Raw genomic sequence first — 20,609 nt, forward strand, 5'->3', positions numbered from 1 at the left:
GACACATGTGACTCCTAAAACCCATCCTTCAGTGCTTAGAACTACTTTAGGCTGTTAACTGTTGAAAACTGACAACAGTTTGTGACAATTTTGAAGTGACTAAGACTGAAAACTGCACAGCAGCTCCTAAATTAGGCACTTGGCTGACTTTGGCTGATCTCAGAAAAACTAAGCAGTGTTGGACATGGATCATACTTGGATGGGACAATCAGGAAATTTCAGAGTTGTAGGCCAGCTTAGAAAATTAAAAAACAAACCAACCAACCCACAAGGCAACAAAGCTAATCCTTTTCCGTATTATTACCACAAAAACATACATGGATAAGTTCACATAGCCACCAGCAGTTGAATTCAACCTGGAGGCATATTTTTATTTCACTCCTTAAATCCAGGAAAAAATAGAAAATTTCAGCCTTACCCTTATGTGGGCCTGCTCACTTTGCACTATTGCTTCACCAGCTGTGATTCTCCACCAAAAAGCAGTCTACTCCTATTGTAAATAATATAAAGCAAAACCAAAGTGATTTAATGTATTGGGAAAACCCACATTTATGGAATGTTATGGAAGAAAATAAAGGTATAGTAACCTTCTTTTCCTGTAATTTGAAAATTTCCAGAGGATTAAGAGAACAATGCCTCATAATGCCAGCAAAATTTGCCTAAATAGAGATTTTTAATGTTGTTTTAATGTACTGCACTTGATCTTACCAAGAGGCTGAGAAGTGAAAAATTTGAGTACTGTATTTAGTTTCTTCTGTCTGAAGGTAATTGGTATTGCTTGTTTCAGTTGTAGCATCTTAATTTTGGAAAGTTATAAAAATACTAATTCAATTCTCTCTCCAACAACACCCTTGAATCAATCCTGGAAAAATAACTGATATATCACTATATAGCCAGCTGTCCCTGAGACATTAAGTGTCTCAATAGAAGGGATGTCCTTTATTACACAAAATAGGAAGCTCTTGCCAAGGCAGTATCCGTGTGTGAATTTATTGGATCACATCAAGTAACTTCTAAAAAGGCCAGTTTTTAAAATGTTGGAATAATTGATATATAAAATGTTTTCACAAACTCCCAAAATTAAAGCAATGAGTTTCTTCACTGGTGATCTAAATTGATGAACAAAAATGCAAGTGATGCAGCTAGGTAGAATACATTTCAGGGAAGAGTGATTAAGAGAAAATTACATGGACTGTGAAGGATTGGCCCTAATAAAAGACCTCTTTGATTACTCCATCTTGGCCATAAGAAATTTGCATAAGTGGTCCAAATGTTAACAGTATTAACATTACAAATTAAAAGCTGAACATTCAAGCATTAAATATAAAAACACATTTGAATTTTATTGCTTGAGGAATACAGCATATGAAAAAGCACAAGAATGTCCAAAGGAAAAGTTGCAGGGATTCAAACTTATGATACATGCCAGATGCAGTAAAATATTAACCTGAACTCTGCATCAGAAAAGAAAATGTTCTTGCTTAAAAAAAAAAGTCATTTAAAACAGGAAGAGTAAGGGTGTTATAGTACAGATTAGAAAAGCCAACACTGCACATTAACACAGTTTCATTAGTCTAGTGTTTCTACCTTTGGTACATCAACCTTCATGACAACTAGATCTTTAACCAGATCTTGTCCCAATACTTAACAAGCTGAACCCATCTTTTTTTTCAGCTTAACATTAAACTAACATATTTCTCAGTAACCAGCGTATAAATAATGATGCAAGTTAATTCACATGAAGCCCCTTAAACCTTAAATTGCAATCAGGACTTTAATTTGATGTCTAATTTAGTCTTCTGTTTCACAGATAGGATGGTTTTGCCTTTCAGTTTCAAACCACAGCACATCTGTATAGCCTTCAAAATCTTATCACTCTAATAATGTTTGATGTATCAATATGCAAGATGTGAGACTCCATCTTTCATCCACAAAATAGTACCAGAAAAATATGCATTTTTTCAAGTATATTGTCAAATTGTAAAGTGTTCTTTATTCCAACACAAATAGCTATGTAAGTACTGCTGTTTTAAAAAATCTCACCCTAAAAGATTTTCCTCATTCAGGTTTTGTTGGTCAGTCTAGAGGTTCAAGCCATCAAACTAAACTTTGCAACTAAATTGCTGTTATTTAGTCCCCTACTTGAATGTAGAAGCAATTAGTTTGACAAGGTAAAGCTTTTCTACTGGCACACTAGCCTGAAAAACTGTTAACATTGTGCTGACGACACTTAAGTAATCAGAATTAAATAAAGATTCCTTTGACAGTGAGCATGCTCATTAATTCCAATGTTTGCTTTTGTAGTCCTATTTAAACATTCCTCATCAAACAGAATTAAAAACAAATGTTCTTCCAAACCTTACTTTTCCTTCAAACAGCATGTGTATGAACATGCTTAGATTATGTGTGTAATCCCATCTATAGTTAAAATTAAACAGCTTTTAAACAAGAACCATTTAATTCTCCAAATTGGGGAACATTTGAAATGAAATACCTGTTTTGTTCAGAACACTGAATCAATATCATAATAAAGTTCTGGGTTTTATTTTTTTTACCCCATACCAAAAAAAAAAAAAAAATCATGTATCTGTACAACTGCTATTAAACATATATTTTCCTAGTTTGGCAAAAATGTTTAATTTCTCAGATTGGTGATATTAAGCACATGTTATTTATTGCCATGTATCTCTTTCCTTATTTAAAAGACAAAGAATTCAATCCAAAGTATACTGAACCCTTTGCTTTTTCTCCCCAAAGCAGTTTAAATGTCTGCTCTATTTCAAAAACACAAATTAAAAATGTTTACACAAGATTCTATGGTTAAAAGGGAAGAGAAATGCAAGTGTGAATTTAGAGTTTCTGTATAAATTCAGCTATATTTTATAAACGTTATTGTAACACTGTTGATCAAATAAATGACGCACGGCTGTCTAAAATTTCCATAAACACCATTAAAAATCCAAAGTTGATATGATACTGAACCTTAAGTCCTCAGAAGTTCAAAAAGACAGTTTTGACATGTACAGCACACAACAGCAGACATCCCTAAAATACCAATGGCTGGTCCAAGATGAAGACAAAGTTACAGGCAAGCATTCATTCCACTGGTTTTGTTGTGCAGGACAACTATTTCTTTGTGAGGACTGAAAGCTCAGCCTAGAAAATTTCAGATGTCATCTTCATCATCTTCATCTTGAGAGGATCCTGCCTGGTTGGTTGCACTGGCTGAGGCAGCAGCAAGCTGTGCTTGTTGAGCAGCTTGCTGCATTTGTAGCCATTCCTGCTGGGCTAGCTCTGCCTGCTGTTGTCTAGCCTAGGAAGGTAAAACCAGAAGTTCAGAGTGAATTGATGCAGTATATATAGATAAATATGTGCCTATGAGCATAGCTTTTAGCCAGGCAGCTACAGAAGCTCTTCCTCTAATCAGTAACTCTGGGATACCAAATTTACTTGCTTGCTTATCAGGAGTTGGCTGCTTAACTCCTGATATCTCTGGGAGGCTTACAATAAAGAAAAATTGGAACAACATCAAAAAAGGAAAAAAGATTCATATGAGGCCTGAAGATAGACATATAAACTGAAACCAATCCAATGGGTTCCACCCTCCACCTACTGCAAGGCCTGGGAGAATAACGAGGTCAGTAGCTTCCTAAACATCATCAGGGTAGGAGTTCCCTGGATCTTGGGGGTGGGGGATATTCCAGAGGGGAGACACTGATACTGAGAAGGCATGCTTCCTTGGTCTTGCTAGGTAACACTGCTTAATTGATGAACCCACTTGGATGTACAAAATGAATCCACTTGGATGTGTATTTGCTATTTGCAGGGTTTTTCCTATCTCCTTCCAGTCTTTTAAATAATGAAAACAAAAGAGTAGGCAAGATATCTTTTATTAAGAGTACAAGTAGTCCTAGTTTAGCAACCACAATTGGGACCAGCAACTTGGTCACTAAGTGACATGGTCACTAAGTGGAAAATCACATGACCATGGCTGTTCTTACAATTTTACTTCAGCTTCCCCTTTTCCCCACTCCCACACCCTTTGGAATGCTCACCCCAGCACTGGGATAATTAGCAAGAAGGAAATTAATGTTTGTATTATATTCATTTGAGAGGATGGGATTACAAGAGAGTTAACCGGCACACAATGGAGAATACACATTGAAAGGAAAGTACTAGCGCTGGCTGTTTGCCTAGCGTGCTTGCAGGAGCCCCAAGCCCTGAGCCACTAAGGGGGCAAACAAAAGGTGTGAAACTGATTAAAGTCTTGTCAGTTACAGGCAGCAGCTGCCTGGCTAATTAAGGTCACAGAGCCAAGCTTGTTAACTTGGGGTTAGCACTTTTTAGAGAGGTGCTGTGCTGCAAAAAAGAGGAAGAAATAGCTTCTTTAGGCAATCTCTCTGCTCTGCGAGGGGGGAAGAAGAAAAAAATGTGTCAGGCACTGGATGAGTACTGACTGACTGTAATGGTGAACACATGATTGAGAGACACCATGAAGGTTGTAAACGTGGGCATTGGTCACAAAGTTACTTTTTCATCACTGTTATAACTTCAAACAGCTGCTGCCTGAGGCAGTTAGTAAGCAAGGCCTACCTGTAGATGACATTAATGCACCCTGAGTGTATGTCAGTACACTGCACATACCTCCAAATTGCTGAGCTGTAGGTAACTATGTTGGCTTGTAAGATAGTCTCTAGATTATGGACCCTGGCTTTCAGAAAATACTGTGAACAAACTTGGGGCAGAACTAGACTTTTGTTCCACTTCTAGCATACTGGCCAAAATGTACAAAATTGACTAGTACTGCCATTAGTGTCAGCAGGGAATGTTCCATGGGTCATAGGTATAATTAAAATGGGAAACTAGTCTATTCCTTCTCTACTGTACTAAAAGCTTTATGTGAAGGCCTCAATAGGCCAAACACATGATGGACATAAGTCAGTATCTATGGGCCCCTCTGGCAATGACCATGACATATAAAAGATTGTGACTTAGAATATAAAATGGCAAACAGTATAAATTAACAGAATGAAACATAGATACTTTTGTGTGTCAAAGAAATTAAGAGAAAGGGGAAGAATGTAATAAATCTGAATGTGGTCTGATTTTGTGGAGCAGAGTTGATTGTGTGTAAGGAAATGAAGGTATAGATTTAAATATGAATATATCAGCTAAAATGTATGTCAGAAAGTACAACTTGGTGTTATTTAGGTTGTCATGGATGCATATGAAAGCAGGAAGCTACAGGTTGGGAATAGCTGCATGTTATATTCCACTGGAAGGAGATAATGGAAGAATCAGAGATGAGTTTGCCAGGAAATTGTGCAACATTCTAAATGAATACAATCCAGGGCAACAATTATTCTACTAGATATGAAGATATGAATGGAAGGATGGGAATGAGACAAGAAAGTGCAGATGAAGTGATCTGGCCATTTGTCAATCCAGGATGAATGACACTTATGACTGCTTGATGAATACCTGCATAGGAAATGATTCCTTGTTTCAAATACAAGGTTTAAGCATACACTTACTCACATGGCAAAGGAATTAATGCAAATCTAAGGGCACAATTAATTATGTATGATGAGACTAAGAGAATTAGTAAAGTATACAAGGTTGATCTGAATGTGGAACATTTTTCAGCAGTGTCAAGCATGGATCTAAGAAAAAAATGGACCTGGAAGGAAAGGAAAGGAATTAAAGAAATAAGACTTGAAAATAAAATGAAAATGAAAATGAGCATGAGTGTCATGAGTACTGATGGTGAGCAGGAGGGGGCCCCTATCCAGGGGGGAAAACGCATACGTAGTACTGAGGAGTTAAGCAGCCAGTCAAAGAGACACAGATCAGACCCGCCTTAGCTTTTGGGGTTTATCTGTCTGGGTTTTTCCCACGCTTCTTCAGTTTGTTAGGATTTTCTGTCTTATGTAGCAGCAATAAACACTAGAGACCTATTCCTCGTCTCAGTGTGATTCCTGACTGTTAGGACAATGAGTTCTCAATGGAGAAATATTATACAATAGAATTGCTCATTAGAATGAATGAAATATGAGCATAAGCAGAGAATTAGGTTACAGAGTGCTGTAGAATTGTACCAAGTTATCTAATAGGAAGTAAAAAAAGGAATGTGTGGTGATGAAGTGAAAGAGGCTGTGGATGATGGAAAAATGTGTATAACAGAATAAGTGCTGCAAAAGCTGAAGATGACAGAAAGATATTGTGTTATGCATATAGAGAAAAAAAGGTAGTTCCAAAGAATATAGCCAGAGAGAGCAAGGGATGGTAAAGATTAAAAGAGGCAGGCTCACTTATTATTGGAGCATGATATAAGCCAAATAAAAAGAGACAGAGACATTTGGATGGAAATAAAAACATTGTTTTCGAAGTGAATAAATAAGGCTAAAAAGGCGCCTTCTCTGTTCTCTAAAGATGAGGAAATGGAGAAATGTTAAGATGTGCAAATGCTATCATGGTATGTTATGAGGAATTACTGTTTGTCAAGAGACGTGTATAAGAACCTTTTTGTCCAGCTCGTTATATGGAAGTGAGATCTATTTATCAACAGAAACATAAAAGCAAGTTGAATTCCACTACAGTGCAAGTAGGATATAAAAGAAATAAATGTGGTCAAATAATATGGTTCAGAACGAGGGGGTGCTGAATGAATGTGGACTAAATACAAAAGTGAATGAGCACTATAACAAAAAAGTTTGTTTGGTCATATAAAGAGAATAAATAAGGACTGAATTGCAAAACAGGTATATGTGAAGGAAGAGAGAATGTATCAATAAGAGAAAGACCAGGAAAGTCATGTTTAGATGGAGAGATGGAGTCAATGAAATCCTGAAAAAAGAAAGAGGGAGAGGTTTCAGAAGAGATCTTTAAACAACTCATAGAAAGGTATAAAGAGGCACTGCAAGGCTGCTTAAAAGCAAAGCCTTCCCATAGGAATAGAACATTAGGAACAACAGAAATGCCCAGAGTTAATAGAAGCAAGAGAAAAAAAAACTTCCTCCACACAGTATTCTAATTCTTAGATTGTACCTCGTTCCCAGATCTACTACTGTGGACAAGAGGACCACAAAAGAAATGGAGTAGCCTTCATAATTAATAGTAAAGTGGCTAAAGCAGTGCTTGGATACAATCCAAAAAATGATAGAATGATCTCAATTCGAATTCAGGGCAAGCCATCTAACATCACAGTGATCCAAATATACATCACAACCACAGATGCTGAAGAAGCTGAAGTAGAGCAGTTCTATGAGGATCTGCAGCACCTACTGGACAACACGCCTAAAAGAGACGTTATTTTCATCACAGGAGACTGGAGTGCTAAGGTGGGCAGTCAAATGACACCTGGAATTACAGGTAAGCATGGCCTGGGAGAACAAAATGAAGCAGGACATAGGCTGATAGAATTTTGCCAAGACAACTCACTCTGCATAACAAACACTCTCTTCCAACAACCTAAGAAACAGCTTTATACTGTAGAAGTAGCCCAAGAAAGAAGGAAAGCAAAAAGCAACAGTGATAGGGGGAGATATGCCCAATTAAATGCAAAATTCCAGAGGTTAGCCAGAAGAGACAAGGAATTATTTTTAAACAAGCAATGCGCGGAAGTGGAAGAAGACAATAGAATAGGAAGGACAAGAGACCTCTTCCAGAAAATTAGAAACATTGGAGGTAAATTCCAGGCCAAAATGGGTATGATCAAAAACAAAGATGGCAAGGACCTAACAGAAGAAGAAGAGATCAAGAAAAGGTGGCAAGAATATACGGAAGATCTGTATAGGAAGAATAATAGTATCGGGGATAGCTTTGACGGTGTGGTCAGTGAGCTAGAGCCAGACATCCTGAAGTGTGAGGTTGAATGGGCCTTCAAAGAAGCATTGCTAATAACAAGGCAGCAGGAGACGACGGCATCCCAGCTGAACTGTTCAAAATCTTGCGAGATGATGCTGTCAAGGTAATGCATGCTATATGCCAGCAAATTTGGAAAACACAAGAATGGCCATCAGACTGGAAAAAATCAACTTATATCCCCATACCAAAAAAGGGGAACACTAAAGAATGTTCAAACTATCGAACAGTGGCACTCATTTCACATGCCAGTAAGGTAATGCTCAAGATCCTGCAAGGTAGACTTCAGCAATTCATGGAGCGAGAATTGCCAGGTGTACAAGCTGGGTTTAGAAAAGGCAGAGGAACTAGGGACCAAATTGCCAATATCCGCTGGATAATGGAAAAAGCCAGGGAGTTTCAGAAAAACATCTATTTCTGTTTTATTGACTACTCTAAAGCCTTTGACTGTGTGGACCATAACAAATTGTGGCAAGTTCTTAGCGGTATGGGGATACCAAGTCATCTTGTCTGCCTCCTGAGGAATCTGTATAATGACCAAGTAGCAATGGTAAGAACAGACCATGGAACAACGGACTGGTTTAAGATTGGGAAAGGAGTACGGCAGGGCTGTATACTCTCACCCTACCTATTCAACTTGTACGCAGAACACATCATGCGACAAGCTGGCCTTGAGGAATCCAAGGCTGGAGTTAAAATCTCTGGAAGAAAAATGAACAATCTCAGATATGCAGATGATACCACTTTGATGGCTGAAAGCGAAGAGGAACTGAGGAGCCTTATGATGAAGGTGAAAGAAGAAAGTGCAAAAGCTGGCTTGCAGCTAAACCTCAAAAAAACCAAGATTATGGCAACCAGCTTGATTGATAACTGGCAAACAGAGGGAGAAAATGTAGAAGCAGTGAAAGACTTTGTATTCCTAGGTGCGAAGATTACTGCAGATGCTGACTGCAGTCAGGAAATCAGAAGACGCTTAATCCTTGGGAGAAGAGCAATGACAAATCTCGATAAAATAGTTAAGAGCAGAGACATCACACTGACAACAAAGGTCTGCATAGTTAAAGCAATGGTGTTCCCCGTAGTAACATATGGCTGCGAGAGCTGGACCATAAGGAAGGCTGAGAGAAGGAAGATAGATGCTTTTGAACTGTGGTGTTGGAGGAGAATTCTGAGAGTGCCTTGGACTGCAAGAAGATGAAACCAGTCCATATGTCATGAGTACTGATGGCGAGCAGGAGGGGGCCTCTATCCAAGGGGAAAACGCATGCGTAGTACTGAGGAATTAAGCAGCCATTCAAAGAGACACAGATCAGAGCCGCCTTAACTTTTGGGGTTTATCTGTCTGGGTTTTCCCACGATTCTTCAGTTTGTTAGGATTTTCTGTCTTATGTAGCAGTAATAAACACTAGAGACCTACTCCTCGTCTCAGCGTGATTCCTGACTGTTAGGACACCATACTCCAGGAAATAAAGCCAGACTGCTCACTTGAGGGAATGATATTGAAGGCAACACTGAAATACTTTGGCCACATAATGAGAAGACAGGACACCCTGGAGAAGATGCTGATGCTAGGGAGAGTGGAAGGCAAAAGGAAGAGGGGCCGACCAAGGGCAAGGTGGATGGATGACATTCTAGAGGTGATGGACTCGTCCCTGGGGGAGCTGAGGGTGTTGATGACCAACAAGAAGCTCTGGTGTGGGCTGGTCCATGAAGTCATGAAGAGTCAGAAGCGACTGAACGAATAACAACCAAGCTTGTTCCCACACTCAATCTATAGTACTGTTCACTTTTTCTGGGCTTTAGTCCAGCCACTAAAGCTCCTTCTTCATTTCCAGTAAAAACTGGTGGTAATGTGAGGGGCTATAAGAGTTACATCAGGATACAATATTGAAATAATGAAAAATATTCATGATATTAATGTGAGACTTATGGATACAGTTAAACTTCATTAAACTCACATTAAACTTAAGCAGACTTCCAGGGAAGAAATGGTGAACAGAATACACTTCCACTGAAAGTGGAGGTGACAACCACAGTGGAATGAAGAGTGAGTGGACCAGCTCTTCGTAATTCCTCTCTGGACAAGGAAAGGTCTTGAGATCGCCCACAAGTGCTCCAGACAGTTGCTTCTCGTGAGGAGATCACAAGACAGCGGTCTCCAGCTGGTTTAGAGCTCTGGGAGACAAGGGAATAGCCATCTTGCTTAAACCATGGTTGGTGCCTTCAAAAGTATCATTTGCATACTTCCTTTTCTAATCATTTTCAGAAATTGCTTGTCAATTGCTTTTCAGCTATTAGGAACTTTTGGATCGACAGGTTTTATAGCACTGGTTGAATTTCCTTCAATCCTTAGTGAAAGAAGTTTTAAATACAAGTTTAAGGGAAAAAAAATTCTTTTGGAATAAACAGCAAAAGGGTGATTAGAACTTCGATTTTGGGAAGTTAGAAATGGATTAAAGGTCCTGATGGATTTGAAATAATATTTAGGAATTAATTATAAGAATCTTTCTTGTGGAAAAATGCTTTTGTTTTGAATTCTCTTTAAAAAACATGATAGGATGGATTTTGAAGGTTGGATACTACAGGGAACTAGAAGGAACTAAAGATTGTAGTTAAAGAACACTTAAATTTGACTTACTAATATAGAATGGAGCAAAATATTTTAACATTTGACATATTGAGGATATTTTTGAACAATGGACCCAGAAGTTAATTTTAATAGTGTCTGCCTCTATAGATAGACTGTGTTTAAAAGATATTATGGAAGAGGAACAAGTTTTACCGGACAAGACTGAGACTGATCTGAAAGTGCATTTAAAAATGATAGGCTATAAGAATATGGAAAAAGATGCAATGCTAGACATACAAAAGAAACCAGTTGATGTCTTAATAATTAAAAAGGATATACAAATAACAAACCAAGAAAGTGACCTGGATAATTTTCCTATCTTGGATTTACAAAAGAGGCTTGTTAAAGCTTTGAGAATTTTGTGAGAAGGGACAAAGAAAAAATGAAAAGCAATCAAGTTCTAGGACATTATTTGAAGGGACTAAAGATCAAGATTGTTAAAAGTAAAAGGATGGAATATAAAGTTGGTTTATTTGATCAAGGTTAAAATAGATATGTTATCATCTCTATAACCCTTAATGGACTTTTGCTGATCAGGACTGAAATGATGAGGCTTTAAGGATTTGTTTATAGGTAAGAGATGGGATATGGGAAGAAGAGATCATTTGTTGTATTTTAAGAGAAGGTGATACTCTCTTTAAATTGTTGTGATGAAGAGGGGTCATTTCTTTATCTATTCCTTTCCTTTTTCTTTACTATATTCTTATTTTTTCCTTTCTTTCCTATTTTACTTTTTTCTTTTCTGCACTTTCTTTTTTCTTTTTATTCTTTTTCTTAGTTTGTAATAGTTTTATCTTTTTACATGTAACTTTTAATAAAATTACTATATTAAAAAAAAATAAGCTCACGTTAAACTATAGGTTTACTCATGTTAAATTACAGTTAGTCCTCATTTAATGACCTCAGTTAGGACCAGCAACTCCTTCGCTAAGCAGAACATTACATGACCGCTCCCGACTTAGCATGTCTGTTCTGCTGTGGTCATGTGTGATGTCATGTGACTGGGCCTTGTGACTTACTGCTGGCCTCCCCATTGACTTTGCTTGTCAGAAGCCAGCTGTGAAGATTGCAAATGGCAATCACATGATCGTGGGACATTGCAGCCATTGTAAACGAGTGCTGGTTGCAAAGCATCCTAATTGCAATCACATGACTGCTGGTCCCTGCGAGGCTGTAAGTTTGAAGATTGGTCGTGAACCTACTTTTCTAGCACCATCTTTAAGTTCAAATGGGTGCTGAATGAGGCAGTCGTTAACCAAGGACTACCTGTATTTTAAAATAGAGCTGTTTGCCTTTTAAACTGCATTTTTATCACCTTTTAAAACACCACATTTGGACTGTGTTTACTTTAAATATATACAGGCCGTTCTTATATCTTAAGAAAAAAACAGAAGAATGGAAGAAGAAGGTAATGAAAGCTCTAACTATTCAGGGATGCACAATTTTTTTTAATTAACTTCTTAAAAGCATCTGGTTGTCCAGCACATACATACATACATTTATGAAATATATTAAATTGTGATTTCTATTCTTTTTTCCCCCTTCCCCTGGCCCTACCAACTTTTCCTAGGTCCTGGACATTTCCTGAGTGAAATTCTCAGTGTTAACACCCACAATTGGTTCTATCCAAAAAGCTGACTTTCCACCCTGTATGGATAACAACAAAGACTACTGTTGCATCTTAAAGACCAACGTGATGGCATAAACTTTTGTGAATTAGTATCCACTTAGGCAAATCCTTGGCTTATCGTTGATTAGCAGTTTTATAGAGAGAGAGATGAAGAGGAAAAAAACTGAATTAGTTATGTGAGCAAGAAATACTTGAGGCTGCATTTAAAAACTAAGTCTAAGCTAATAGTGCACAATTATTCCTAGACTGTTTTGAGTACAGGTAGTCTTCGAGTTACGACCATTCATTCAGCAGCCAAAATTACAGTGGTGCTGAACGAATGGTACTTATGCCCGGTCCCCGAAGTTATGGCCGTTGCAGCAACACATGGTCATGTGATCAAAATTTGGGCGCTTGGCTGTCCGCCTGCACTTACAACTGCAGGGGCGCTTCAACTCCCCCCACCCACCTATCTCCCCATCTCTGCCCTTTTGGCTCCCTGCACTCCACAACCCCTGCCATCCTGCATTCCACCCACCCTGCTGATCTTTGCCATTTTCTTGCTCCCGCTACTGACCAAGTCTCATGAGGAAACCGCGGTGCACGACCTCAGGAAGAAGGCCGCACGTAGCCAGCAGCTGCCTTGTGAAGGGCAAGACTAGGCGTGCTTAGTCAGCAGTGGGAGCAAGAAGATGGTAAAGGTCAGCTGGGACAGCAGAGCACAGGGTGGCAGGGACCTCGGAGTGCATGGCAGGGAGGCTGGCTGGGACTTCAGACCATGCTGCTGTGCTGGGGTGGCTGGGGCTTCCATGGGAAGCTGTGGCTTTGTGTTGCACTGGCTGCAGCTTCATGCTGCATCTCAGTGGCTTCTTGCAGCCCTAGAGCTGCAGCACCAAGAAGCCCCTGAGCCACAGCACAGCAACCCCACATCTGCGTGGTTCGGGGGCTACTTGCCATCCCACAAGGCAGGGTGAAGGTGGCCAAAAGGGCAGAGATGGGGGAGAATAGGCGGTTGAGGGGAGTTGAAAAGGAGGCAGTCCCTTGTCTTAGAAAAACCAAGGCTTGGGGCTGGGAAGGACCAGGCCAGGAATGGCTTGGATAGGAGTGGGTCCTTGGCTAACAACCAGTGGGATTTGGTTAATGACTGCAACAGAAAGTGCCAGGATTGCTGTCACTAAGCGATGCAGTCACGTGACGTTGAGCTTTACGGCCGCATCACTTAGCAATGGAAATTCTGATTTCAACTGCTGTCATAACTTAAGGACTACCTGTATGGTATTGTAACAAGGTGGAAAAATATGACAGAACAAGAGATATATTTCATTTTATTAAATTACAAGCCATCACATTTCCTTCAATATTTCAAAAATCCAGCTATGCAATTGTCTTACTATTAGTACTTACAATGAAATGATTTACTTTTGTTTGGACTGAAAGTCCAAATTCTACTAAATTTCTACTTAAACATACCCATTTTCATCTACTATATACTAAGCAGTATCCAGAAGATGCCTAAGTAATTTTCAAGATATAATCTAGGATTACAAAAACAGAAAAGAAAAAAAAACAGGTATTTTGAAATAGCAAGTTGCAAAATTTGGCCAATGGCTGGTATTCATGGGGCTGCAGTTCCAAAACATCTGGAGGCTACCAAGCTAGGGGCAGGCTGATCAATCTTCATTGAAGTTAATATTTATTTGCAGAAATATAGACCAAATGAGACCCAGCACACTGTGCACCAAAGGAGCTGGACTAGGACTGGGGGAGACCCAGGTTCTAGTCTACTCTCAGCCACTGAAGCTCAGAGTGACTTCAGGCCAATAATTCTTTTAGCCTAACCTACTTCACAGGATTGTTGCAGGGAAAAACTGGAGAAGGGTGTGCTATGTACACCTTGAGCTCCTGGAGGAAAAGCAGGATGTTTATGTAATTAATTATTTCAATTAATATGCACAGTATTCATAATTGTTTCCTCACTTACTTTTGCAAATAACTCTTGTTGCTGCCTTAGGAGTTCTTCTTCAGGAATGCCACTGTTTTCCAAACGGGAATTAGCCTTTCTTCTTTTTAATGCTACAGTTTTGCATTCTTGTAAGACTTCTTTTACCTCACTGATATAGGAGCCAAATCCCAAACTTTCTAACGCTAGGAATAAAAAAAAAAATCATGGTCGATTAAAATCAGATCTTTTTAGATAAAAAGATAGCAACTTAGCATAACTAACAGTCTGCAACTGAATATAAAATGATTAGAGTATATTGGAACAAAGGGGTGAAGTCCCTTCACTGGTAGAAAACTTTTTGATTGATTGATTGATTGATATATATATATATATATTTATATTTATATATTTATATATATATATTTATATTTATATATTTATATATATATATATATATATATAAATAAAAAACAAATTTCCATCACCGCCCATCTCCCCCGAAAAGGAATATAAATGGAGAATTTCACCTGAATAAGGAGGGAGCCAACTTCCACTGATAAATAGGCACACCAACTGAATACAAATATCTCACCTGAAGTTAATCTGTATGTAAACAACTGCCTCCATTTCTTATAATACTCTTAAATCTCCAGTAAACTAAGAATCACACAGCTGATGAAAAGCATTACTGTTATTTCACATAATTTTTAAAATATAATTTCCAAGGCTGTAATGTGAGTACAACTATTCATGTATGCACTTCGTGTATTTCTATATATTTTAGTAAAATATTTATTAAATCAAATGCTTATCTGAGAGCATCCAATCATTGTATTTTATTAGATCTACATCTAATGTGTAGATTCAATACTAATGCAATATTAGGTGTTCTGATGCTTATTTGGTAACATTTGATCACAAGTTAAATCCACATTTGTCAAGATTCAGTACTGCACCATCAGGCATTCTGAGGTAATTCATGTGCTCTTTAACAAAGGAAAGCATCTCTTTGATATGAATCAAGCATAACTGAGCTTAGTGAGAAATCTTCTTGATGTGCTATACTTCCACAAGTGGAAAGGTTTTAATTAAAGGACTACTTAAATCTGTGAAATATCCCAACACTTTCCTGTGATTTTTAAAAATAATGTAGAATCTTAGAATTGTTCTAAATATCAGCAAGATTTATCTCTTTTCACACACAATAATCTTTCCAGATCTGGTAATAAATGAATGATGTTTGGCTTACTGAAGAATTTTGCTTTGATGCTGCAGTACAGCTGACAAAAAACAGATTCAGAGCTGATCAAAGAGCAAAAGTGGTCTGCAAGGCCAGAATAAATATTTTCTTAAATCATGCAGAAACATTTAAAGTTCATGACTTGTTAAATGACTGAATCACTTGTTCTTTTACTACCATGAAATTTACATTAAACATTTGAAACACAATATAATGCTGTCTAGAATTTAATGGAAAAGGGAAAAAGAAACGACTTCCCTTAGCTTTTCATGACTCCAGTTTTCCAGAGATTTAAGAACTGATAAATATACACTAATTAGCTAACTAGGCTGGAGAATACCTTTTGACAAAACTACTAAAAAAACTCAACATTCGGCAGCAAGCAGCTGATTTCCATGCTTGCAATGTCACGCCTAGCTATCATTTTAAACCAAATGCAGTAGATAACGAAAAATAAAAACTGAAAACTAAAAAATTGCAAATATGTGAAGTTTCTCAGTCAGCTGGACTACTGGTAGCCAGAAGAGGCTAACTTATAGTAACACTGATTAGTCCAGCAAAACTACTTAAGATACTTATTTGCACCATTTATTTGCTATCTCTGTGTTTCCTGGCACACCATTTTCCTTATACCCCACAGCCAAAAGAATGAGAATCCCCACTGTACCATAAAAGCCTGGGTTTGGGCTTAGTCTAATACAACTGGGAGCAGTCTTGGGTCAATGAACCACATAAATGCTCATAAAACCAAATATTCTTTAGCTAGAAATGGGAGGAAGGAAAAGAGACACAGCCAGCTTAACACTGGCCTTGGCCTATACAAAATGTTAGATCTGAGGTAGAGAAAAGCCCATGTAAAGAGATACCATAACGCATTGCTATTAACTGGACGAAGGGTTATTACTTACTGCAAAAGAACATGTAGCAAATATTAAGATGAATCAGAATAAAATTCTGCTCTCTTGCTAGTCAGGCCAGCAAAATGTGTTAGATCTTGGGCATGCACATATTGAACGGGATGTTAGTTTCGACCTTGGGTAATTATGTACACATGTATGAACTCTGAGAGAAATCAAATATTCACAATTTGTTACATGCCTGAGCTTAGCCACGATACTCTCATCATTTTGTGACACCAATGAAAGGATGCTGAAATGTAGGTGTCTTATCAATTTCTCCATTTTGGGGAATATACCCCAGTCACAGTTGGAAAGTTAGATACGGGAAAGTCCTAGCCTGATGTCCTTCTTATCAAAGCAGAAGAAACATTCCAAGTCATCCTAACAGTCAAAACTTCTATGTCTTGCATTTCTTTGTGCTTCTTGACAGCTGTAAGCAAAGTGAATTATGCAACAGAGTCTTTAAATTTGTGTACTATAGAAGATATTTTCTTAAAATAAGTAGTCATTATGTTTAGCACCTATAGCATAAAACTTTCAACATGCATCTCATAGAATTATGGAGTTGGAAGAGACCACAAGAATCATATAATCCAACCCACTGCAATGTGTAGGAAAATCAACTAAACCATCCTCGAGGGGTGGTTGTCATCTACCCAAGTTAGGGTTTTGATGCCATACCAGAATAACTTGATGTAGAACAAGTGTATGCAATAAGTCAAGGATCCACTATGGGAGGGCCCATTTCCTTACAAGCCTTCCATGCTATTAAGCTGACCTCTATGAGGAAAAAAACGCTGGTCTGTTGATGTAGCACTACTCTCATTTTTACAGCTTTTTCATTTTCTATTTTTAAAGCAGCAAGCATGTCTTGATTCTGAAAGTAGTATTATCAAACACCAGCTGAACGAAACCAGGCCTTTGTTACTTTCACTGTTATACTTCTGTTCACCAAATACAATACAGAAGCCACCATAATCATTCTTTTTTTTCCAGAAAAGTTAATAACACAATTAAGAATTGATAGTGTAATCAAAGCTGTGATTGATCTTATGAGAAGGAGCAAGCAAAGAACCATGATTAACATTCTTTGACTAAGATCTTTTGGTTTCATAAAAAGGCAAACAATAAGAGAATAACAAAATTGTTTTTAGAAAGTTACAGGAAGCAAACAATGATAACTAGCCTTCTTCTCAAATAGAAACCATCCCTGCTTTTTCAACATAAAGATTTGCTCAGCATCACTTAGCTGTTTTTTTTCTTTTATAACATCCCCAAAGAAATAAAGTATTACAGCCTTGCATAAAAATCAACAGTGCTTGCCCTTTTCAAATTACAAAATTTACTACTGCTGCGAAATTTTACATAGGCATTTCAGTTTTTAAACATGCTTATTTAGAATTAAGCTGACATCAGCAAAGTGTTTCTTTCAAGCAAATGTGTTAAGATACAACAATTAAGATGTAAGCAAATTTCCAGAGAAACAGCTTCTGCCTGTCTGACTTCTACTGTCACTAAGTTGCCTGAAGGGGTGGAATGTGCAATGAACTAGTTTTAATAGGCAGTGGAGGCAGACACTGGAATGCAAAAGAATATCTCAGGCAAGCATACGGAGTATATTTTAAACTCAAACTCAAGTGCCGGGTTAATTGGAAAACGGGTGGGGGAAGGAAGGGAGTATTTTCAGTGTATTAAAAACTGTGGCTTAACGGATTATAAGATCATAACAAAGGAGAACTAAACCAGCCTTTTAGAGATCAAAGGGGAAGAACTGAAGGAGTTTCAGGGTGTGTGAACAAGCAGGCCAGGCGAAGGTTCTTGCCTTGAATAACGTGCTCGGGAGAGATGGTTTTCTTCTCAGACTTGTTGCAGATCTCGTTAGCCTCGGAGGAGATGAGGTGGATGAACTCGGTGCAGCAGTTCACAACCAGCTCCCGGGCATCATTAGCCACCCGCACGTTCGGCAGCGTCTCCTTGATCATCTTATTGATCGCCGCCCGTGGGATGGTCAAATCGTCGTCATTGCCGGAAGAAGAAGCCATTCTGGATCGATCGGGTGGACTCGGTAAATAAACACCGACTTAAAAAGACTCGGAAGGCGGGCGGAATGAAACCAGAAAAGGAAACGTGAAGCCACAGGAAACCGGGAGGGCGGAATGGCCGCAGCGATGCAGGAGGGTCGCCCTCCGCGCCGCGCTGTGCGGCCAGAAAGGATTTCTTGAGCCTGAGCGGAAGGCGCCGCCAAACTCCTTCTCAGGTGCCGAAGTCACGACAACGACAACCACCAGCGCTGCCTCCGCCACATCCCTCCGGGCTCTTCTGCTGCAGCCGCTGCCGCTGCCGGAACTCAAGAAAACACCCTCCTGGCCCTGCCGCCTTGGGGAAGGGACAGACACGAACTGCTCTATTACGCAGAGCCGGCAGCCGCTGCCTTTTCCTTCTTCACGAGTCGCACAACGGAGTGCCGGGAACAAGGAAAGAACTTGCGACGAACGACCAACCCAGGCGGCGGTGGCGGCGGCGGCGGCGGCGCACGCCACTTCCACCGGAAGCGCTTCCTCGCGGCCCACCTTAGATCCGCTTCCGGTTTAGAAACGAGGGCGTTACCCGTTTTTGACGGGTAGGCACTATCTCTGCGCGAGCCTTTTTTAGGTGTTGTCCTGAGGAACGCTAAGTTTTTATTCCACCCTGAATATTGTCTTGCTCTAACCTTCAGCCCGTGAATTCCCCAGATGAGTTAAAGGACGTGCGCTCTACCGAGTAGGTGCTGTACGCATGCGCAGTGATGTTATATTCTTCGCTGCGTCCAAGCGTCTTTCTCGACAATAGTCATTTTTGAGTTCTCGGTGCTCTCTGAACTTAGTTGTTCGCTTGCAGATGTTTCATTACCCAAATAGGTAACATCATCAGTGCGAGTGAGTGTGGGGTTTGCTGCAGAAGCTTGCCCTGCCAGTTGTGATGGGGGTGTGGTTTCCTCCTTGGTGGTTCCTGGATTAGAATATTGTTTTCTGTCCGATTGTCTTAACGCCATTCAAATTTATACTCCAGCAAAGAATTTACAACACATCCCCTCCAGCCACCCACATTCAAATAAGCAGGGATCAGCACCAGACAAATAATCATATCCCTCTCTACTCAGAGATAACATTTTTTGAAGTCTCCGGTAAATTTTAGCAGAAGTGCAGCTTAAATTCAACTCCATGAACTCTGCTGTTGTAGGGTAGTCTCCATGACTGGCACTATGTTTCTTGACCGAATTTGAGGTTAAAATTAGGGTGGCATAACATCCTAGCATTTTAGGAAAATGTTTTGTTGCAACTCTTGATTAATGATAATGCAACTGAATGTTATTTTCTTTACTGACCCCCATGTTTTAAGTGCACCTCGTTCAACGAAGGAGGAAAAAGGCTTTTCTGAAAGGGAACTAGAAACAACTTTCTTAGCTGCAGCAGTAAGATATACCACTGTATCATGTATGGCTTTTTCTAAAAGACAACCTTGATTTCATCATAATCACAATACTATGTTTACTTCATACCTTTTCTTCAGGTCAAAGTACAAAAATAGTATATGAGATAGGGTGGACTGAGAAAGAGTGGCTGGCTCAAAGCTACATTCTAAGCTGCTATGTCTGAGGATAGACTTGAACCCAGATCTACATGGTCCTACCCTAACACCTTAACCACCACACTACACTAGCTCTCAGATTCCTTATAGCTGCAGTTGTTGCACATGTAGCAGGCAATGAAGGACATCATATCTAATTATTCCTGGAGTCCCTAAATTTTGATCTGGGCAGCATATATAGCATTTTGAAAGCACATCCGAAGTGTTCTCACAAAATGGCCATTCTATTCATGAAAAATTGTGAGTGTTGTCAGATACAGTACAAATACCTAATCTTTGCAAACTTTTCTGAACAGGCATTCATGCAATTTTTATTTTCTTTGAATTATGGGAGCTACATACAAAATACTATTCTCCAGGTTCTCTCCATTGCATCAAATCCTTGCATCATCAAGAGACAGAATCTAAGATAGATATGTGCAGGAAAGGCCAAGTTATTTATTAATGGTTAGAGGAGCTGGGACAGACTTAGTGGCCAACTAAAACAGCTAAGTATGCTTGTTTACTTTTCCCATAGATATGAATGGTTCCTGTTCACTCCTGGGGGGACATGTCATTCTTTTGACAGTAGTTATACAATAGTGTATGAGATAATGGTGTGCAAGTTTTAAGTGCAGACAAATGCACATGGCTATAAACTTCCATTCAGAATCCATGTATTCTATACATACAGTCCCATTTATCATTATTAGTGTTTTGTTATAATGTAGGGGGAAAGCAATGCAATTTGTTTTGGTTATTAATAATGTGTTCAGTTGAAATTTTAAAAGTATAAAAGTATAATTAAAAGTTTTGTTAAA

General features: G+C 38.9%; 1 protein-coding gene across 1 annotated transcript; it reads right to left on the reverse strand.

The window, feature by feature from the left end:
• Nucleotides 1-1,317: 1,317 nt before the first annotated feature.
• DR1 (down-regulator of transcription 1) lies at nucleotides 1,318-18,710 on the reverse strand. The gene is made up of 3 exons (XM_063298305.1): nucleotides 18,005-18,710; nucleotides 14,083-14,246; nucleotides 1,318-3,313 (listed from the first exon to the last, which is right to left on the reverse strand). The coding sequence occupies exons 1-3, from the start codon at nucleotides 18,222-18,224 to the stop codon at nucleotides 3,167-3,169; spliced, it is 531 nt and encodes a 176-aa protein (XP_063154375.1). The 5' UTR covers nucleotides 18,225-18,710; the 3' UTR covers nucleotides 1,318-3,166.
• Between the last annotated feature and the right edge of the window lie 1,899 nt (nucleotides 18,711-20,609).

This window comes from Candoia aspera, chromosome 3 (genome assembly GCF_035149785.1).
Source record: "Candoia aspera isolate rCanAsp1 chromosome 3, rCanAsp1.hap2, whole genome shotgun sequence".
NCBI classification, from domain to species: domain Eukaryota; kingdom Metazoa; phylum Chordata; class Lepidosauria; order Squamata; family Boidae; genus Candoia; species Candoia aspera.

Excerpts from the sequence above, each read along its gene's own strand:
- DR1 (XM_063298305.1), bottom strand. The coding sequence starts at position 18,224 with ATGGCTTCTTCTTCCGGCAATGACGACGATTTGACCATCCCACGGGCG. Across the intron at positions 14,247-18,004 it reads TCCCGAGCACGTTATTCAAG|CGTTAGAAAGTTTGGGATTT; the intron begins GCAAGAACCTTC and ends TTTTATTCCTAG. Across the intron at positions 3,314-14,082 it reads AACAAGAGTTATTTGCAAAA|GCTAGACAACAGCAGGCAGA; the intron begins GTAAGTGAGGAA and ends TTACCTTCCTAG.